At 30.7% G+C, this 17959-nt stretch overlaps 1 protein-coding gene across 1 annotated transcript in view; it reads left to right on the plus strand.

Annotated features, from left to right (window-relative positions):
* The window catches only part of LOC118182764 (glycine receptor subunit alpha-2-like), a 249424-nt gene that overhangs the window by 166935 nt on the left and 64530 nt on the right, over window positions 1-17959 (plus strand). The window contains exon 5 of the mRNA XM_085826111.1: window positions 6153-6379. Within this exon, the coding sequence (XP_085682237.1) occupies window positions 6153-6379 (227 nt within the window). The remainder of the gene's footprint in view (window positions 1-6152; window positions 6380-17959) is intronic.

A 17959-nucleotide genomic window follows, 5' to 3' on the forward strand; every position in this document is an offset into this window, starting at 1 on the left:
TTGGCCGTTACCAAATAAATGATTTTGCTTTGATATTACTGATATAAAGTTAATTTTCACTGCTTAAGTTTCGTTAATAATTATTCATATGTTACCAGACCTGTATATTATATTTCATGAATATCTGCTACAAAATATTTATTACGATGTTTAAATTTTCTGCTTTTTTAACCTAATTATTTTAGGGCTTATAAGTAGCAACGGAATTTCGTTAACTTGAAGCTTTGTTTTAATAATTACATAATATATGGAAAATAACAATAATGAATTTATTTTGAATTGTTTTAATTTAGTTCCAGTCTTCAGTTTATCCAGAAAACTGTTCTTGTTGCAGCAAGAGTTTCTTTGCATGAATGATAATTCGTTTGTCAAAGTTATTGTTCATCATTGTTATAGTCTGTATTGTAAAGAAATATTTTGTTCTGTTACACTCTGCGTAGTAAAAAAATATTCTCCTTAATCCTGAAACTAAGCATGTAGGAAATTATGGCATTTCGCAAAGCGTGCCGTAATAACTTGTGACTAATAGTTAGAAGATGCATAGCTCGAATCCCGCCAAAGAAATCAACGTTTTAGTACTATAATTGTGAATATTTTCGGGTGTAATATTTAACAAAAATACCCATTTTGACCGCTCTTGAATCCATTGGAACCATGTTTTTGCGTGGCATCTGTACGTACGGACAGAAAAAAAAAGAACTCTGTTTCCCAAAACGGATAGTAAAATAGATTTAAAATGGATTCAGAAGAGATTTTTTAAGACGTCTGTACGTATATATGTATGTATGTATATCAAAAACGAGTAGCCTCAGAACGTTGAAATTTTGTACACGGAACTGCTAATGTAGTTGTGCATCTTCGTTTTCGTTGCAATCGGCAGCACCAAAAACGTATATATATATATATAGCATATTTTTTTAATCTGACTGAGTTATGTTGTTCTTACGTTCCGGTTAAGGTCTTTATGCTTTTAGTTTTAATACAATAGTTGCAGAATTATCAACAATTTAAAAGTCCATTAAGTGGTTACCCATTTTTTTTACATTTGAAACTCTTAGTAGAATGATTCAGTCAGTCAATTTGTGTACCAACTTCGGTGTCTTTTGCCGAGTGGGACTAAAAAGTGAACTTTCAATTTGGGTTCCGATACTCTTCGAAATATATATATATATACCGTTCCTGCCCGCTGACTGAATTGATTGTTTTTGAGTAGATACTCTAATTTTAATTGTAAAATTTATTTTGCAACTGTTTTTAACTTTTATTTAGAAAACCTTTTATTTGGTATTTTACGATTTTCCATATTTTACTGTTTTTAATGAAGATATTTTGAGTTTTATGTACATTTGCCTTGCCGCAAAGTGAGAATTAAATGAATCGATTCAGAAATACATCTTTAATGAAATTCGAGGAAAAAAATTGAATGAATTGCAACAAAAAATTTTATAATTTAATAGGACGAAGACAAATGGTGTACGAAGAAGTCATGGAGTGTCCACACCAGATATTTTATGTTTCATGCTTCAAAAAATAACCCTAATATCTGCTAATTATTCGGTATTTTTACTCAGTTAGATGAGCTGAAAACGTAATTTTTATCTCATAAAGCTGTAATTAGAGAAAACAAAGACACCACAAAACTTTACACTGTATTCGACGCATCATCATATGCTGAAAGCAAACTGCCGTTAACAGAGCCTTGTGGCTTTTGGAAAATCTAGTTGCGGTTCCCGAACTTTCCTTAAACCCAACATGAGGCTCTTATTGAATGAATTTTGGCCCCCACCTGATATATATATATTCTTACTAAATCTCTGACTACGATGCAGCAAAGGATATAAAAACTCCTTTTTTACTGATTTCCTTTTTTTTTTTTTTTTTTTTTGTTGTTGTTGTTGTTTTTTGCACCTTTTCATGCAATTAGTCACTGTGATTCTCGATTTTATTTTAAATAGCTTGTTCCGAATTGAATATGGGATAAATTTAAAAGTTTTATTTTTATTTTTTACTGTACAGTATTATCACCAACTATTGCAGCTATTCAGTGCATAGTTTGATAAGTTTTTGAACTGCTATTTACTTTCTATTTATATATATATATATTTATTTACATACATAGATACACATAAATACATGCATATCTATCTATCTATATAAAGTGAGAGAGTGTGTGTTGTATATATAGACAGAATGATTAGAGATTAATTTTTTTCAACCAGTATAGAAGTATAATAAGCCGTAGGGAGGCAAAACCACTGATCGTGAAAATCCATGCACCATGAAAGACAGACTGACAGTTTTCAGTAATAATTACTTTAAAAAACACATTGGGAACTTATATTTGTAACAAACTGCTGAGATGTAACAAATTATCATTAACGTATTAATAACATACAAGCTATATTTTTTTAGAAGTCTGAAACTCATTGCTTTAAAAGTTAGGGTAATATTAAAATCAGCAGCATTGAAATATGTAGAATAAAATATGAAGTTAGAAATTTAAGTGGCATTAAAATGAACATCAATGATTTTCTGCCAAAGAAACAAAATGCCGAAAAATTGTAAACCCGCAAGTAAACAGTTATAATGTCTAAACTTTAGCATCAGATTTCCAGAGCACTCTCTTAAAAACATCCTTTAAATGATTAACAATGTTTAAACAAATGAATGTTTAAACAACACTAAATTGATAAATAAATCGAATACAAACATTAAATTTACAGGAAATCGCAAAAAAAAATTATCCCTAGTGTAGAATTCCAGACGAGCCAGCAGCTTATCCTAAAACAAAATTGAAAAATACTTAACATATTTATTCATAAAACTTTAATGATTTTGAAAGCAGATTTGAGAGATTAGAAACGTATAATGGCTATTTTAACTTTTTATATTAGAAACAAAATTTAGAAACATTGATGAACTATTGTAGGACTTCGGAAAGAACATTATCATATGTAGAAATAAATATTATTAGAGGTAGAAATTAACTTGATGCACTAAAAATGACACTAATCATATTCCGCCGTAGAACTAAAATGCCTAAAAACTGTAAATCAGTAATTAAACAATTAAGTTTCAATTTTAACATTAGATTTCCAGAAACGGCGATTTTAAAGAGATAGCCTAGGCAAGCAATGTTTTTGATCAAAAATTGTTTTGCTCAAAAAATAAATTTGATTTAATGTGGAAATTTGCTATGAAAAAATGTGAGATAAATTCGCTTTACATTTGAGGTATGAATTCGTATGCATATAGTTTTCTATTTTTCACCTAAAATATTCTAAGCATGCAATTTGCTACTGATATTAATTTTAAAGGCTATTAGCATTCTTTTTCTGCCATTGTTATGTTACCGCATTTATTATTCACATCTTTAAGTAAGTGACACATTTTTCTTTTCACAAGTCAAAATCTTTCCATGCATGGATCTGTTTAAACTGCCACTTCTCTGAAGTAATGCTTTTATCCCAAGATATTCCATAATATCTTCGTTAATTTAATTTTTTAATTTGAAAAGTACTCTGTTGAATTGAATCAAAGATTAGAAGCAGTATACTTTCTCCATAAGGATTTATATTTTTTGTGGAACTTTTTTGAATCTCTAACTGATCCAATTGGCATTGCATAAAATGTTAAGAAGTTGAACAAAATAGCGATTGAGGAAAAGACTGTTTTTATAGTATGACAATATAATGTTATATATGTTTTTATAGTATTTAATGAGACACTTAATAGAAGCAAGAAAATTACTTTGTTAAAAACACGTTTAATTTTTCACAGGAGATATTTTTCCATAGAAATATATAAATATGCTCAAAAAATCTGTGGTTTCTTCTAATTTTGGTTTTTAACTATCTACAGCAGCCGATTTTTAACGTTTTACTGTATGTAGTTTTTCCATTCCTTTAGTCATTAGCATTAATGGTTGTAAAAATTTAATTAGGTTTTTAGATGTTTTTCAGCTTTAATTGCGTTTGCTTTTATTAATATTTTTTCTAAGTAAAGCTTAGGTCAATAACGAAAGCGAAAATGCTTTACTTTTTGTTTTTAAGTGTCATTTTTTTACGCAAAAGCGTTGCAGTCTAGTAAGAACATTCATTTGCATATAAATCAATAATATTTTTATATTTTAAAGATATTTCTGTTATCATATGCAACACTCCCTAAAATCCCTCAACAAATTCCTTTATAGGTAATTGCATATATAATATTGCCTTATACATTTTTCTAAAACTTCATTTTTTTACTATATTTTTCTCAAAATAGATTTTACGATTATCTAATATCATTTCCTGAAACCTATCATACATTTTATGCAGAAATTATATAGGTTTGCTAGAAAAGCAATGCATTTCGAGTCAGAGAATATCAAATAAAAATAAAGATATATTGCATATGTTTAATCATTAATGCAGTCGCCATCATTTTCTGTGACTCTTGCTTATCCGCAACTTTTCAAGCCTTCTTTTTTTAAAGAGTTTTGTTTTCCCATAAAGTATATCTTTACTACATTTCTGTTTTCTTGTTTACTATGATTTTTTTTTTCATAAAGAGCGTTTAAGAACTCTAAGTAGGTAATAATATGAAAGGAAGTATCTAACCCTTATGTGGCTGAGAAAAATTTCCCGTCCGAAAGCATTATACTTTTGTCGAGTCATTTTCGCTGCATGCCATATATCGATATTCCACTAGAGAACTGCACCTCATCTGTTGACCACGTCCGGTTGTTCGGTGGTAAACTCGTTTCAAATTATCTAGCTAATGATAATGCATGTCTACATCAGCAATTTTCATTATTTTCTATTATTTGAAAATAAAGCATACCTTTCGTTTATCAATACGGTACTAAGCTCGCGTACGTTCCCTTTTCTTTTAATAATTCTATCGGTCAAAAATTGAAACAGGAAAATTCTGAGAGTAATTTGATTTCCGAAGAACGTGGTTACAGTAATAAATAAAAAATGAAAAGTAGTCATGGTTAAATTGCAGGTAACTAGCTTCCGACGCGTTTGACTCTATTATCTTGTAAAGCACTTCACATGAATTATTTTTGACTGCACATCAGCAGTGAATAAGACTAAAATGACCTGGAACGTACTTAACAGAAGTAAGGTGAAATCATATGTTTCGAAAATTTCTTAAGTGTGAGAATACTTGCCCCGTCCAGAACAAGGAACCTGCGCAAAGTGCGTTTCAAGTAATAAATGCAAGGGAAGATAAAATAGATGAAATGCTAACACGAAAGTGCAGGTGCAAACTGAATGCACTGAATAAAAACAAAATTAATCAATGGAATGAAGTTTAGCACTAAACTAGCCCACAGAGGGAGAAACTATGTGCAATAGAGGAAGGGGGTAAATAATGCGAATACCTTTTATAAATTTAGAGCGCAGCACTAAAAATCTTCAAGAAACAATATGTGACGGAGAAAATAGGCGAGGAAATACGGTACTTGCAAAGCTCAATCGTCTTCATCAGGAATCCTACTTTTGCTGTACATTCTAGCTTCTCTTTTGAGCTCAAGCACTGTCTTTATCAAGTAACATTAGTATTAAAAATTCATCTTTAATCTCTATCAGTAATCATTGTGATGCATGTATTGTAGAAGTTGAAAAAATTCCGATTCTTGTAAATATCTGTAATTAAAATGACTTTTTATTCTTCGTTCTTGCGTGGTTCTGGGTTCATATTTCACATTCACTGTATTAAGTAACTTATTTTTTGCCATTTTTCATCGCCTCTTAAAGTTATGACACCAATCCGTTACATTTTGTATGACTTATTCAACTCATATACTTTGTAATTCCTAAATTAGGTATTTATGACAAAACATCAAGCATCTTCTGATACGATTGGCAGGAAATCTACTTAAAGGCAGAAATTACATAATGCATTAATGCATCAAATTCGTTGCAATATTGATTATTGTGAAATTGTAGAGTTTTTAAAATTTCAAGCTATTTGCTCAGTTACTTCTACGTTTAAGCTATTCTGTTGTAATACATGTAAAATTCATTCCTTAAAGGTCTTTAAACCAGTCCTTCAATTGCCTTTGCAGTTTCAGATGGATGAATCAAAGTAAAACAGACGCAAGTTTCAGTTGAGATGAAAATTTATATCCTTATCACTAAGAAATTTTGTTTCTTTTCTAGACTTACGTAGCTGATATCTTCATGTCACAGAGTTGGAAGGATTACAGGCTGAAGTTACCAGAAAATATGACCATGAAATATCGTTTGCTGCCTGTAAGCTGGCTGAAAAGGATGTGGAGGCCAGATTCCTTCTTCAAGAATGCTAAAAGAGTGACTTTTCAGGAAATGACCATTCCCAATCACTACATTTGGCTGTACAGTGATAAAACCATACTTTATATGGTTAAGTGAGTGCTCTTTTTTTTTTTTTTTTTTTTTTTTTTTTTTTTTTTTTTTTTTTTTTTTTTCTTGCTTCATTCTCGAGCATGTTCTAAACTATCTTTGGTTCATTTAAATACGACAAAGGACTCGATGACTATCTGCCTAAAGGGAGGGAGGCCTTCATGGACAACTTTCAACGGAAATTGTGTCGTATACTAGTTATACATGGGAAAAGCCACGAAAACGTCCATGCACCTAGATCGTTCGCAGGGATTCGAACTCCGGTCTGAAATATAAGCGTTCGGCATGTTTATTGCTCAGCAGCTGCTGCTCTGTTCTTAAATATACAATGGGAGCCATAACAATATCTAAAAGTCTACAATGCATTCATCAATGTCTAGTCAATAGGTCTCTAATCTCTTTTTAGATGTTATTAATAAGATTAAATAATAGTTAAGAAGATTTTGCTTAAGATCGTAGTGCAACATATTTTAAGAAAATTCTACAAAATCCTCAGGCTAAAATGTTTTATATTCCTTCTTTTAAATGAGGATGAAGTGCCTGGTTAATAAGCTGCTATCACACATTTGTTTGTTTCGGAAGAACAACTGTTTGGAACAATTTTTCTGCTTTCTCACAACAGCCAATCGCCACAGATCGATTTGGGGTTAGTTAATACAGGGGAAATTGGTTTTCAATTACAAACAAGCTGATAGCTAATTGGTTGAAAATGAACAACTTGCAATTTTTTCGAAAGGAAGGGGAAAATCGCACGTCTTTCTTTCAATTGGTAGAAATTGTCCGAAACAGTTGTTCGTGTGAAACAAATTCGTGTGTGATATGTGAACGTTTCAACTGAATGGCGCAGCTTTTTGAAAATTTTTATTTGATCTATGTATTTAATTAAACTTTCAACATTTAACAATACCCTTAAATTCTTAATATTCTTTTTTTAAAATCAAAAGTCTATTTGTTTCTAAATGGAATTTTGCGTTAGTTATCTATAAAAGGCAAATCGCTTTTCAAATTTTTGTCGTCAAAAATTATCACTCTCTATTATTTTTAAAGAAATTAAATAAAGAATCAGCATGTATGTAGGTATGTTCCTATCATTGTAAAATAATGACAGTACGTAAAGCCATTAAATTCTGAATAAGGTAGCCCTCCACCTGAACATGTGCACCTGGAAGCCTCAATTTTGAATTTCGAATTCGTCAACCCAGATGGGCGTTAGCCCAAATTAGTCTCGAAACGGCATTTTGCGTTGAATCGCTATAAACAGCTATATCATTTTTCAAATTGTTGCCACCAAATATTATCGCCCTGTATCTCTATAAGTGTATGTATGTTTTTCGCACTGTAAAAAAAGAAAACGATATTTAGTGTCATAAAATTTTGAGTCCTGCACCCGAACATGGTCACCTCAAAGCCCGAATTTGAACTCAAAGACCGAATTTGGAATTTTTTTTTGTCTATTTCATATTTTGTAAAATTTTAACGAATTTTTTATTATAAAACTCAGCAATTTCAAAGCGAACTATGGCAACACTATAAAGAATAAAATATTTTTATCTCCAGGGCACGAAACTGCCTAATGAAAATTCTGAAGATATGCTGTTTTTAAATATTTTTAGCCCAAAATGCCAATTAGTAAAAAACATTAAAGCAACAATTTAAAGCATAATATGTAGAAAAAAATAAATAAGTAAAACCATTTTTAAAAAGGTCAATTAATTTACGTTAAATCGTAATTTAACAAATATTTTTTTCCGTTAACTAGCTAGGACGGAACAACCTTTCAGTACTCATTTCGCCAAGGCACTGACGGTGCTTGCGTAATAGGCGATACTCATAAGAATCATGTTAAGTGATCCTTTCATAAGAATCATAAGAATCATGATAGTGAAAAGTGAAGTTATGTGAAAATTCTAATCAAAAATTTTAAACACTAATTTCTAATTTCACTGTTTAACGTGCGTGTTACTGTTTACCCTTGTTATAATTAGCCTCTAGTTCCCCCCCCTAAATATAGCCTTTACGAAAACAAGAAATAAGAGAAAGGTTCTTTTACTTCATGAAGCAGATGCATTAACAAAATTAGCATAATAAAATTATGCATATTTTCATTTGAAAATTTTTTCTCAGATTTCGATAACATTCTTAAATGACAAAAAGACTTAGAAAATGTTAAAATAAAAAATGAAATGGTAGAGTAAAAAATGAAATCTGGAAATTATAATTTGTTCAGACATTCATTTTTGTGTGCCTGAAACAGAGAATTAAATTGCCTTCGTTTGCCATAAATGGCATAACATTTAGTTATTCACGTTATTATAAAGATATTAAACATAAAATATTAACTGCGTAAATTAATTTGCATTTCAAATCACCGGAATTAAAGCATAAGATGTTGCATTTGATCTACAAGAAATGAGAAAGGAATTTAAGTTTTATTATGACATTCTTTTCACTTCTATAACAGCTTTAATTAAAACGAATATCATTCTCTTCGATCTCTTTTCCTTTTAGTTTCCTATTAAATCTCAGAAAAAGCGCATAAATTTTCACTACTGCTTCGTTTTTTTAACGGTAAATTTAATCACTTGGAGATTTCCTCTCCCATAACGTGGGAGAAATCGTCATTTCATCTTCCCCATTTCCAAGTAGATGGACAGAAATTAAACTAATTGCGTGAGAACTTAAATGCACATAATTTTATTTCCAATAATTTATCTTCTCTCCTATCTGTCACCATCCGAGATTCAAATGGTTTCGTTATTTCCCGTAATTATGATTAATACCTTATAGCAAATGTTCAGTGACGTTTTATTCCATCCAAGATAGAGAGATCATTTTTCAGCATACTGCTTAATCGCAAAACTAAATGAGATGCTATATGCTCAAAGTAAGTTTAAATCTGTTGAAAATGCTTCCAAAACAAGAAGTATCAACTTTTCTTTTGTTATCATAAAGCTGCTTGCGATGCTTCGTTTCAGAAATGAAATAATAATTATTATTAATGGGTTTAATTGTTTTCGCTTCTTAGTTTTACGAGTCATTTGAATTTTTTCGGGGGCTAGGGAAGCAGCAAAAGATGTGAAGGAAAATGTGCATGCCCTTGCTGAGACTCGAACCCTGGACCACTCGAATACTCGTACAATAAGCATCCAATTACACCATGATGATATGCAGAAAGGAGGAAGAAAATGTCTAATAACTAAATATTGAAAATCATATGTGTTTCCTCAAGTAATGGTTGCCAAATCTGTGCCCATTGATGAAATTCTGCTGCGACTTAGAGCACAATTTATTCTTACTTATACCCTTGGAATATTATGAACACTAAAATGAACATTTGTATATTAACACAGCCGTCGCAATATTATAATTATTTAGCTACAGATGATAGCTTAAGTGAAAAATTGTAAATCACTCTCTCTCTCTCACTCACTCTCTCTCACACACACTTTCTCACACTCTCTCTTACACACTCTCTTTTACGCTGTCTCTCTCTCACTCTCTCTCTTTCACTCTCTCACACTCTCTCTCACATACTCTCTCTCACACTCTATCACACACCATCTCTCACTCTCTTTCACACTCTCTCTCTTTCACACTCTCTCACTCACACTCATTAATAATGTTTTGCAAGGCTCAGTTTTCAAAACTTTATAAGGCGTACTTAAACAACTCTTGCATAAGAAAGTAAATTATTAATATTTAAGGTAATATTTTTAAAGTAGTTTAATTATTTTTTTCTAAAAGTAAATAGCTTTTCAGCCAAAAAAAAAAGTTTTCATACTTAACTAAGCAGTTATTTCCCAACAAAATAATTTTAGAGTAACACTGGTGTAAAGGTACTTCCTTATTATAACGGCCTCCAAAATGTAATCGGTAATCAACCGAGATATAACATATAGTGAGGTAGGTTTATTAAATATTCAGTTTTGGCGGCCGCTATAGCAAAGAAGTAACAATGTAAATTTCTCTATAATGTATTTCTCTATAACTTAATAATATTACTCTCAATTGTTGAAGAACTTCTTATAACAACTTGTTATAAATAACATTTTATAAATTATGTTTTGCATTATTTATATAATATATATATTTATATAATATATATATAATTTATATACTATATATACATTATTTATATAATATATATATAACATATATATAAGAACTTGTTATAAATTATGTTTTGCATAATTACAATCCCCTTTCCACTTTTGCATTTATTTTTCATTCTTTATACAAAAATGTTTTACTGGGAAAATAAAAGTAGGAGAACTCAGATCACACTAATTCTGCCTTTTCACCTTAATATCTTTTCTGTTCTAAAACATGCAACTATTGCAAGGTAACATTCTCCTACCATTTCCACTCAGTACTTTAACAGAGATATAGCACTCTTTCAAAATACTACTCATGCCTACAAATCGCTTTCATGAAACTCCTCTTCAGTGGATGTAAATATAACAGACTGTAGTGAAAATATTAATTAGAAGTAGTAAAAATAAATATCACGGCACCATATGTGGTGAAAATAATATTGAGAAGAGCTATATGTGGTGAAAATATTTGTATGTAGTAAAAATACTTATATATTTTAATTTCCTATGTAATGATGATGTGTTAAATTCTGTAAGCTATGAGAAATATTTAATATAATTATACAGGTGTATAAGTGATAACCAAAATTTTGAATATCAATTCTATCAGCGATGAAGTTATAACAATGATTAAGAGTACATCACGTTGTTTCCGCAATAACCCGAATGATAGGGATAAAATAAGTGACCCACAGAGGATAGCAAAATAAAGTACTTACCCCAGACTTCGTGATAGTTGAAGAAGAAAATACAAGTTATTCATCTACTATTTATCTTTCCTATCAAAAAATTTTATTGCTGAGCTCACACAAATAAACAAAAAAAATTAAATATCAGATCATAACTATAGTCCTACTATAAATACAGAGCGTCCATTCGTTTATCGATATACTACAGAGCACTATCCATTTGCATCACTTTCTATAGATCACGAAATATCTGGAATCGAAGAAATATGTAGACCAGGAATATACTTATCTTGAAATTTCTTTTGATTTTGAAGCTTCTACCAGTGAATTAATTTGGAGCAGTCACCACGTGGCGATAGAAAATGGATGAGTCTTAAATTGCACAATGAGATCGTTTACGATTCTCGTTTTAAAACATCATTCCACCAGGATGAATTTTCAGCAACTGCATATAGTATGAAGATATTCAATAAAAAAAACTACAGTTATCGGACTTTTCAGGAAAGTTACGGACTTTTCAGGAAAGTTAAACGTGCATCGTCACACGGCTGTAGGTGAAGAGACAGTCAGTGAAGGGACAGGCCGAAGCCCGTCCTTCACCCTTGAACTCCCAGCAGCAAAGAGGAAAAAAACCGGTCCAACAACTGCCACCAAGGACTTGGACGAAACGATGACGATTCTTGAAGCGATATCGTCTGATGGTAGATGCCGGCTTGCTAGCACATTCCCTCCGGCCAAAGAAAAAGCACAGACCATCGCATGAACACTGCACTTCACTGACGTTGAGCACTGCATGATAAATTTCACCGAAACACAGTTCATTGCACGATAAATTTACTGACGCACAACACTCATTACAAATATGATCTGGTATAATAGTTAAATCAAATGAAAAATAGTCAAAAATTATTTTATCATAATTTCACTGTCTGGGATAAGTACTACGCATATGAAGTACAATCAAAAATTAATAACTAATACATATCATACAAGTTACTCATATAGTTACAGCATACACTTTCATTATAATCTGTAGTCAAGTTACAATTTTCTCTTTGTAAATGGAAATTGTAAGCTAATACCTATTTTTACATTCATACATTTTCAATGTTAAACACAACTCTGCATTAATGATAATTTTTTTGACAAGTTTCTAATTATACAGATTCTATAAATTCTTCTGGATGACATCAATTTGCCCTTGAAATTACTAAATACATCTAGACCAATTACTCTACAATTTAATTTTTTTAACACATTAATTTCTTCTTCCTCTTTTTATTATTGTTATATATGTATATATATTTTACTACTCAAGCTTGTTTTTGTAGCACAATTTTCATGTCTAGCTCGTTACTTGTAATGATCAAAAAAAAATGGTGTAGTAATAATTTTATCATTACTACACCATTTTTTTTATCAATAAAATATTTTCCACAACTATCAGCTTTATTATTGTTAATTTGGCTTAAGATATCCTTAATATTTTTGTCATTTCTTTGGTGATTAACTATATTTTGGATGCTTAACTGAGTATTATCTGAATGAAATAAGTTGATATTGTTTACACTATGAGATGCTTCAGGAACTCTAGAAAGAAAATCTGCAGGATTGGAAAAACCAGGTATATGTTTAGAGAGTAATCAAAATCTTATAAATACAACAACCATCTGGCAACAATGTCAGGCTGTTTATCCAGCTGCATATGAAAAGTGAGTGGTCTAGCATCAGTTAAAATAGTAAATTTTTTGCCATATAAATGTTCATAAAAATGCTTTACAGAAGAAAAAATAGTATAAAGCTCACGCCTGATCGATGGGTATCTAGACTCAGCAGGAGTGAGAAGTTTCGAATAAAATTCTACAGGAAAGAATTTATCATCAATCTTTTGTAACAGAATACCACACATAGCTACTTTAGAAGCATCAGTGATAAAAAATATCTCATGATTATCATCAATGTCCCTTATAGTTGGTTTGTCCAACATTATTGATTGTAATTTATCAAAAGCATCTTGGCAATCTTGATTCCAAACAAAGGGAACATGTCTTTTAGTTAAGTGTACTATTGGCTGAGTGATCTCAGCAAAATTATGGATTAAATGCCTAAAATAGTTCATCATGCCAAGAAAAGCCTGAACTTGTTTTACATCCTTTGGAATAGGAAATCTTGTAACCTTTGAAATATTTTCTTCAGAAGGAGAAAAACCTGCTTGTGAAATATTGAAACCCAAATAAGTTATTTCAGATTTACAGAGCTGCACTTTAGCTGGATCTAGAGTTAAATTAAATGATTTTAATCTGTCAAACACTTTTTGAAGAATTACTTTTAACTCACTCATACTATCAGCTGCAATAATAATGTCGTCCAGAAAAAATTGAACATTACTACCTTTAATGTCATTTAAACATTTTGAAATTAATGTATGGAAATAGGAAGTGCTATTGCGAGCTCCAAAGGGAAGTCTACAAGGATGAAAATTACCCAGTTCGGCGCAAAATGCCAACTTTTCTTTATCAGAGTCCTGCAAATTGATCTGGAAAAAGGCTGACTTCAAATCCAGTACAATATACAATTTCCTACCAGCAATGCAATGTTATGCAAAATCTCAGAAATTTTTGGTAAACAAATTTTGTATGATTCTGTGATACAGTTTAATAGACGATAATCTACAACCATACGAAATTTTGGTGCATTTTTATCTTCACCAGGTAAATTCTTTTTCCTAACAAATATTACAGGAAAACTATAACTTGAAGAAGAGGGTTCTATTATGCCTGCTTCTAATAATTTTGCAATTTCTTTTTGAGCATACTGTTTTGCAATTTTAGGAATAGGGTAAGGTCTAGTTTGAATTGGGAAATTGTGAAGAAGTTTAAATTCTGGTACAACTTTATCAGTAGATCCTAAAGTATTATATGATTTTGAAAACACAGCATTAGTTATTCATTAGCAATTCTATCATTTCATTTTTTGCTTGTTCATTTAAATGATCTAGTTTAAAGTCTGATACATTTAATTCCTCTTTTCTAAGTTTAATTACTTCTTGCAGATTTAGTGTGTTGATTTGTAAAGTCTCACGATTTTTGGGACTAACAATATCCTCAAAGTGAAATGGCACAGCAGTTCCAATAACAGAATTCTTCCTAAAAATTAATTTCTCATTGGTGTTGTTTTCAACAATAGTTTGAATGTGGTTGTGACAATCAACTATATGTAAAGATTCATTGATATGGAACTTATTTTGTGATGGCTTTGGAGAAAGCAAAATTTCTTTAAATTATTTTAAAGCTTCAGGAACAGCTAAAGAAATGATTTGAGATTGACCTGGCTGGACAGTTATGTTAGAAACCATTCTTAATGAGTTTAAATTACAATTTTTTTTTCTTACATTAACTGAGTTGCTTAATTTTTTATTGGGATAATTTTCTTCAAAGTCCAAATGAGTATTATCTACTATGAGTTTCTTATTTATGGAATCTAACAAAATTTTGTTACTTTGAATGAAGTCATAACCTAGGATTATCTGATAAGTAGAATTCCAATTGTTTTGGGTGACATAAAATAAATTAGTGAACCATTTACTTTGAATTTTGAATTTTAAATTAACTGCAGACATGTAAGGAATGCATGAATCTTCAATAGTTTTTATTCTTACCATCCGAGAAACAAATTCAACTTTAGTGAATTGTTTAATTTCCTCAATAACATCTGGTTGGACTAAAGATAAATTTGCACCAGTATCAAGAAGAGCTTCATAAGTCTGAGAACCAATTTTAAGTTTGATTATTGGCAGATAATTAGAATTTTCTGAGTTACAAGACATCAACAATTTGGTTGAGTTTCTATTATTACATCTTTTATTTTTTGCAAACTTGTGTTGGACATTATTGCTGTTACTTTGGATCTTTTTTGGATTATGATGTCTATACAGGTGTTCTTTATAACCCCAGTCTCTGCGGATTCCTGCAAGGGGTCTAAAATTTTTGTTGTAATATATCTGGCAAGAATCCTTAGCTAGTTTAAATGCTTATTCTGACCTTTTTTGTATTGACTATTATTTCTGTAAGGATGATAGTTCCTCCGCCAAGTGTTTCGAAATTGTCTGTGTCCCCTGAATGTGTTGTTTCTAAAATTATGCTGGTCTTGCCTAGGAAAATACCAACAATCTGTTAAGTGTCTTTTGCTACATATATGACAAGATACACTATTAAAGTTGCTAGAATTTTGAGATGTAGAAGCGTTGTGATTTATTCTTGTATAAGATGTGTTTATAGGCTTATTTTGAGAAAGTTGATTTACTTTATCTGTTAGCTCCTGAATAATTTTATTCTGTTCAAGTCTTTCTTTGAGAAGATTAGTAATCTCTAAATTTTGCTCAACATTTATACTGTTCAAATATGTTTTCTCATCATTCAATGCATTTTCTATATTACTTGCCAATTCTACAGCCTTATCAAAGGAAGATGGACCTAATTTCTTAACTTCAATCCTAATGTCTGTTCTGAGGGCCTCAAGAAATTTAGTGAGCTTCATTTTCTCTTTTAATTTATGTAAACTAGAATCCTCAACCGAATCTTCATTTATGTATTTTGTTGCTGTTGTAGTAATCTCGTCAGCTAATTCCCTAACAGATTGGTTACACTTTTGAGAAATGTTTGAGAATTGCTGTAGAATGTCCTGAAAGGATTCAACTCGTGCAAATGTATTCTTTAATAATTTTTCTAAATTTTCAAATTTATTTTCCTTAGCCACTCTTGGATCATTAATTAGGAAATCTAGAGCTTTACCCCTACAGTTTATTTTCAGAATGATTATTTTCTTTTCCTCTGACCATTTTTCTAATTTAGCAACACTATTTATTTGATCAAGAAAGAAATTTACATTTTCAGATAAGTTGCCACTAAATGTGGGCAGAACAGAAGCTAGGGAAGTTGCCATACCAATGTTAAATCTACCTTTAAGCTTTGACATGGATGAAGAAATATAGTTACTTATGTTGCATTACCTTACAATCTGCTATTTCTATTTTAATGTTATTGAGATCTACATTATTTTACACAAACACTTAGCACTCTCTCTGATAATTTACATATACATTTACCAAACATGCATAGTTAGATAGCAAAGTTAAGGTAATTTTTTTTTATTTTTTTTATTTTTTTTATTTAGTAATTAAGTAGGATCTCCTGTAACTTTAACCATGCATATATCAAATTAGTGATGCAATATAAGTACATTGATCATTAACACTTCTGGATTCTAATACTGCTGAACATTATTTTATCATTACATACCACAATCCAATGAAATTACTGAAATCAGCTTTTGATTCAAATATCTTAAAACTTTCTTTAAATATGCACATATATATAACAATACATATGAAATTGAATTTTTGAATTATCCAAAATAGGATTACTCTTTCATGGCATATTACCTATCATTTATCATAAATTCTACACCATATAAATCATATGTGTAGCAAATATAATATAGGTCACACATTTTATTTGAATTCTCAACCTGAACTAAATGATTTTAAGTTATTTCTTTTGTCACGGCACCATATGTAGTGAAAATATTAATTAGAAGTAGTAAAAATAAATATCACGGCACCATATGTGGTGAAAATAATATTGAGAAGAGCTATATGTGGTGAAAATATTTGTATGTAGTAAAAATACTTATATATTTTAATTTCCTATGTAATGATGATGTGTTAAATTCTGTAAGCTATGAGAAATATTTAATATAATTATACAGGTGTATAAGTGATAACCAAAATTTTGAATATCAATTCTATCAGCGATGAAGTTATAACAATGATTAAGAGTACATCACGTTGTTTCCGCAATAACCCGAATGATAGGGATAAAATAAGTGACCCACAGAGGATAGCAAAATAAAGTACTTACCCCAGACTTCGTGATAGTTGAAGAAGAAAATACAAGTTATTCATCTACTATTTATCTTTCCTATCAAAAAATTTTATTGCTGAGCTCACACAAATAAACAAAAAAAATTAAATATCAGATCATAACTATAGTCCTACTATAAATACAGAACGTCCATTCGTTTATCGATATACTACAGAGCACTATCCATTTGCATCACTTTCTATAGATCACGAAATATCTGGAATCGAAGAAATATGTAGACCAGGAATATACTTATCTTGAAATTTCTTTTGATTTTGAAGCTTCTACCAGTGAATTAATTTGGAGCAGTCACCACGTGGCGATAGAAAATGGATGAGTCTTAAATTGCACAATGAGATCGTTTACGATTCTCGTTTTAAAACATCATTCCACCAGGATGAATTTTCAGCAACTGCATATAGTATGAAGATATTCAATAAAAAAAACTACAGTTATCGGACTTTTCAGGAAAGTTACGGACTTTTCAGGAAAGTTAAACGTGCATCGTCACACGGCTGTAGGTGAAGAGACAGTCAGTGAAGGGACAGGCCGAAGCCCGTCCTTCACCCTTGAACTCCCAGCAGCAAAGAGGAAAAAAACCGGTCCAACAACTGCCACCAAGGACTTGGACGAAACGATGACGATTCTTGAAGCGATATCGTCTGATGGTAGATGCCGGCTTGCTAGCACACAGAGTTGAATTGTAAACATAACCATTCGGTGTAGTATCCAAATATTCCTAATATTGATATTAGCTTCACAAGTTGAGAAGATAATTCCTTCACTGTATCTATTTTAATTTTGTAGACTCAATTTCCATTTTACATCTGGGAACAACATAAATAACAACACATATTTTTTTTTTTTTTTGTTTTGTCTTT

Source organism: Stegodyphus dumicola, chromosome 10 (assembly GCF_044657685.1).
Source record: "Stegodyphus dumicola isolate Sdum_Otavi_A_Nest chromosome 10, ASM4465768v1".
Taxonomy (NCBI): domain Eukaryota; kingdom Metazoa; phylum Arthropoda; class Arachnida; order Araneae; family Eresidae; genus Stegodyphus; species Stegodyphus dumicola.